Source organism: Raphanus sativus, chromosome 7 (assembly GCF_000801105.2).
Source record: "Raphanus sativus cultivar WK10039 chromosome 7, ASM80110v3, whole genome shotgun sequence".
Lineage (NCBI taxonomy): Eukaryota > Viridiplantae > Streptophyta > Magnoliopsida > Brassicales > Brassicaceae > Raphanus > Raphanus sativus.
Window position 1 is genome coordinate 9,001,453 of NC_079517.1, and position 5,387 is coordinate 9,006,839.

Sequence of the window (5,387 nt, forward strand, 5' to 3'; positions counted from 1 at the left end):
AATGTTACATCCTAAAGTCACACTGAAAAAGTTTTCGGCTCCTTCTCCTTCAATTGCAATTATTGATCAAACGCTGAATTTAATTTCGTCTCATCACAGGAACACAAGAGCAAGAGCCAGATCTAGTCCAACTAGTGGAGATAATTCTGATCTTAGTTTTGTCAGACTGGCAAAAAAACCACACTCGACAGTTGCCTCTCACTTATTACAGATCATGCAGACAAATTAAATGCCATCCCAAAAACATAAGCATAATTTTTCAACTAGGACACAATATATTTCACATTTCAGCTACATTATGCAACATTCAGTCAATAATCAAGCTGTTGATTTTATTTATGACAATAATTAGCCAACAATCTTGCAGCACTTGTACAAACCCCCACCATAACATACATTGGTCCCTACTCCAAAAAGTTTAAAAGAAACCCATTGGTCCAAACGGAATCCATATAATACTTTAGTATACACATCAAATCCAACTTACAACTTTAACCCTCCCCATAATAAAAAATTAAAGGGCAACAAAATATTGACATAGGAGGACGAGCACATCCTCTTTCCATTTAATTAGGTACATTATAACTTAAGTAGATGGATCAGATTAACATCGAGATCCTTTCTTACAAGAGAGAGCACCAGCATTGCCCGTGACAGAAGCTACCAACGAGGACGGTCTAGCAGACAGACTAGAAGCTTTTGCGTATCTTGAAGAAGCTCTTCCACCTGAGGGCGTGAAGAACGCACCGTTTAAGAACAAGTCGCCTTCTGATCTCCAGTTCCAATTTTTCCATTTGCTTTGTGGTGCATCTTCGTATTTAGTCACCTTTTTAAAAGCACATAGTTGTAGTTAATTTTTTATTTCTTTTGTAGTTAAATTTATACTCTAGTATATACATATGGCTAGTTAAAAAAAAGATATATACATATGGCTAAAATATAATTACATAGCTCTTAGCTACCTCTTTAAAGGCTTTGTCATTTGGAGCAAGAAATCTATTGCCTTGACTGTTAATCGTTGGAGCCGCACTCCCACCAATTGCATACATTTTCCAATGCGTATAATCGTTATTTACCACATGAAAATATCCATGTCTACATCTGCCATTTTTCCAGAAGTTATAGGGCTTTAGTTCAGAAAATACTAAAATTTAAGGACTTGTTTAGAAAAGCTCTAAAAATTAACTTTTTTTTTTTTACCTGGGCATTCTCTGAACAAGCCCTTCACCAAAATGATTAAAAGCAACGGTAACTTGCATGTTCTTGTCTCTCGTGTACGAATCACTGTGTCCCAAAAGCATCACTTTGTCGTGGTGCGTCAAGTAGTTATTAGAGATCGTTATAGCCGTTGACCCATGGATCACGTCGACCAGACCGTCCGCACAGTTCGACAACGAGCAATGGTCTACCCACACGTGGGACCCACCGAAAATAGAGACCGCGTCACCATCAGACGCGGTCCTCCACCCGTAATGCGACGGTGAATCTCTGACGTATGCATTGCCTCTCTTCTTGCAGTCGTGGATGCTTATGCCGTGGACGATGACGTTGGTCACGTACTGGACAGTGATGCACGCGCCGCCAGCGATGTGGATGCTCGCTCCACGTCCATCTATGGTCTTGAAGGAGTTCATGATCAGCTCTTCTTTTAGCTTTATGACCATGTCACGTGCGAAGATGATCCAGAGCGGTTCTTCCTGGATCACTGCGTGTCTTAGGGTTCCCGGTTTGGGGTTAACCGCGTCTTTGTCGCTGGGGTCGGTCACCACGTATATTTTGCCGTCACGGCCGCCTATTGCGTGTTTGCCGAACCCAATGGCGCAGTCAGCTAGTCGTTGTCGGTTTTTCTCCCATTTCGGGTCGCATCTCCAACAGTCGTCGATTGGATTTCCGGTCCCACATGAGAGGACACCAAGATTCCTCCTCGAAGCATTTATCTGACTACAAATATATACACAATAATGTTAAAATGCGGATGATACAAAATTTATATTTTAGAAAGATTAGTTTATACGCACTGGTTAACTTCTTGAACTACGAGTTCAGGGTCAGAGACATGAGAGGATGCAACGGAGGTCGAAGCTAGGACAAGGAAGAGACATGAGAACAGGGAGAGAGACAGGTGAAGAAGTGTCATTCTGTTTATTGTCTCTCAAGATGATTTTATTTAGTATGTGTTTGTGAGATTTGAATATTTTGTTTGGTGATGAGATAAAATGGTGAGAAAGTGCTCTTTATATAGGAAAATTTCCTCCAATTAATTTATGTTTTAATAAAGAAAGGGCCCATTTTCTGATTGTTTTTATATGAACTAAAAAGGAGACATGATTTTTAAAATACCTGCGTATTGAATAGGAATATTGTAGAGAGAAAAAAAATCAAAATTAAATTGGTTCATTTTATCTTTTATGGGAGGTCTTGTGAGTTTTTTTTTTTTTTTTTGGATTGCATAGTTTAATACATAGTTTTCCAAGATGTTTGGTTAACCACCTTTTTTATTCACCAAGGTGCATTATTTCACCTATGTTTCGAATGGCTGCTGATATACGTACATTGGAGCGACGCAAGCAGCTAAAAAAGCTAGTATAAAGTACACCATTGGCTTTGATACGCTACGTATGTTTAGCTGCGTACGGAAAACCTATGTTAAACTAATCAAACAACTAGAAAAGAAAATTGATTTTTCTAGTTCCAAGTTCTCGATTATTTTGGTCAATTTCACGGATATTCTAATATGAACACATGTCAAGTGGATAATGTAATATAAATATTTGAAGAATAATGTTTTTAAGTTTTTTGACAAACTAAGGTGGTGCAATTCTTAATATGACTAGACTTCGTAATAACATAATAGTGCGGAATTTATTGCAAAATTTGGCTAAAATTAAGGGACGTGATAGGTTATTTATTTTCAAAAAACAAAATTGTTGCGTAAACACAAGTTCGCTCGTGTTCGAGTCATTGGCTTCTAGCCAGGGCCGACTCTGCATAGACGTGGTCGAGTAGGATAGTTCTGGTCTGGAAAGCTATTAAATATTCTGATTTTGTCTCCATACCTCCGAGATTAATCGGATCTTGGATCTGGATTATCAAAAAGTAATAATACCTATGTGTTATACTATCATCCCTCGTTTATTTTCTCTTAGCTAAAATTGAAACATTAAAAATTATATATTCTTTTTTTGGGTCAAAAACATAATATAGTTCTTTAAGATGTTAACAAAAACATTATCTAGCTTTAAAGAAAATCGTAACCACTTACATTTGTCGGTCTATTTAATAATCTCAAATTATTTTTTCTGAAATTTCCATTTCGTAACACATGTTTGAATGATTAAGAGTTAATTAAGACAATGGATTAATGGACCCACACATTTCCCATACCAATCATTGCTGACTCACAAAACTAACGTTATTCATAAACTCAATTAGTTTACGACAATGGGCACATCGAACGGGTTACTAGATCCATTAATCGGAAACCAATTTTGGTTCTGGATTAGAGAGAGTGGCTGACGTGGATAACTACATAAAGGTCATGTTCGTCCATGTGAGCCCTGTCTGGCCACACCCTGCAATCATGGGTTTCATCTTGACCGTTCATTACTAACAGGCCCTCCACCGTCAGCCATCAGATCTACTTATGCATGCCACTGGCCATTCTCACACCTAGGCATGAGTTTTTTTTTTTTTTTTTTTTGGCACGAGTATTTCATTTGAACCCAAAAACTTAAACGGGAATCGACCTAAAAATAAAGGTCGAGGTCAAGGTCTAGAAAGCTGAAACATAATTTTGGGAATGAAAGTGAGAGTAGCTAGATTTCAAGTATTCTTTTGGAATTTTGTAATCAACAAACAAATGTGATATTCGGGATCATTCCACCTTTTGGGGTTACTAATCAAACTTTTTTGAAAAGCTCTCAACCAGCCTTAATTTAGAAAAACTCAACCAGCAAATGATTCTCAAAAATTATGTTTGGTTCATCTTGCTTTTCCAGTGATCGGCTCGGAGATGGCATGTTGATCAAGAACCTTTGTTCTTGTTATCTATATGGTTTGTGTGTTTGCTATTAAGTTTGTTCAAAGGTAAAATCTTTTGCAAAAAAAAAAATTTGTTCAAAGGTAGTCTGATCAAAGTTAACTGGGAGCAAAACTGATAAAGTTAAGTTACAAAAAAAAAACTGATAAAGGTAATCGAAAAAAATTTATATAAGTCACGAAAATTATTGTTTTGTTATAGTAAAATGAAATAATTTAATTTATATTTTAGTTTGCAGAAGGACAGGTTTGGTATCATTAATATGCATCAATATTTTAATGTTCTATTTGCCTAACTTCCAATACCAAAAAACCATTAATTTTCATTATATTTCATATGTTATTTTTATGAGGTAATATGTTTCAGACCAATTTCAATAAAGAAAAATGTTTACAAAGTTGGTTGATTAGAAAATTAAATAAATGTACTAGAAGTGTGATAAAATTAAAAAGTTCAACGACAAAAATATATAAGAGATTTGAGATATCACAACTTTAAAGATAAAGTTGTTTCCCCCATAACTTTGGTAATGGAGCAGAACCTGATATAGTTCTTTCCAGTGATCGGCTCGGAGATGGCATGTTGATCAAGAACCTTGTTCTTGTTATCTATATGGTTTGTGTTTTGCTATTAAGTTTGTTCAAAGGTAAAATCTTTTGCAAAAAAAAAAAAGTTTGTTCAAAGGTAGTCTGATCAAAGTTAACTGGGAGCAAAACTGATAAAGGTAAGTTACAAAAAAAAAAAAAACTGATAAAGGTAATCGAAGAAAATCTATATAAGTCACGAAAATTATTGTTTTGTTATAGTAAAATGAAATAATTTAATTTATATTTTAGTTTGCAGAAGGACAGGTTTGGTATCATTAATATGCATCAATATTAATGTTCTATTTGCCTAACTTCCAGTACCAAAAAACCATTAATTTTCATTATATTTCATATGTTATTTTTATGAGGTAATATGTTTCAGACCAATTTCAATAAAGAAAAATGTTTACAAAGTTGGTTGATTAGAAAATTAAATAAATGTACTAGAAGTGTGATAAAATTAAAAAGTTCAACGACAAAAATATATAAGAGATTTGAGATATCACAACTTTAAAGATAAAGTTGTTTCCCCCATAAAAAAAGTTGTTTCCCATTGATTTAAATGAGAGACCTAGGATTTTTACAATGATATCTTGATAAAAGTGGATTCATTAGAAGAATCCATATGAATACGATTTAAACATTTTTATCTACGTAGGATATGATTGGTAATGTGCACAATGATGGAATGATTGTGTGTGTTCATAAATTTTTACTAATCACACTCGTAAAATCACGTCTTTTTATTCACACATTTTGCG

At 34.9% G+C, this 5,387-nt stretch overlaps 1 protein-coding gene across 1 annotated transcript; it reads right to left on the reverse strand.

Moving 5' to 3' along the window:
• Nucleotides 1-315: 315 nt before the first annotated feature.
• LOC108835063 (probable pectate lyase 5) lies at nt 316-2,216 on the reverse strand. The gene is made up of 4 exons (XM_018608367.2): nt 2,019-2,216; nt 1,201-1,941; nt 963-1,101; nt 316-826 (listed from the first exon to the last, which is right to left on the reverse strand). Exons 1-4 carry the CDS (start codon nt 2,135-2,137, stop codon nt 605-607), a joined length of 1,221 nt encoding a protein of 406 aa, XP_018463869.2. The 5' UTR covers nt 2,138-2,216; the 3' UTR covers nt 316-604.
• Nucleotides 2,217-5,387: the final 3,171 nt, after the last annotated feature.

Excerpts from the sequence above, each read along its gene's own strand:
- LOC108835063 (XM_018608367.2), bottom strand. The coding sequence starts at position 2,137 with ATGACACTTCTTCACCTGTCTCTCTCCCTGTTCTCATGTCTCTTCCTT. Across the intron at positions 1,102-1,200 it reads CTTGTTCAGAGAATGCCCAG|ATGTAGACATGGATATTTTC; the intron begins GTAAAAAAAAAA and ends GAAAAATGGCAG. Across the intron at positions 827-962 it reads ATGACAAAGCCTTTAAAGAG|GTGACTAAATACGAAGATGC; the intron begins GTAGCTAAGAGC and ends GCTTTTAAAAAG.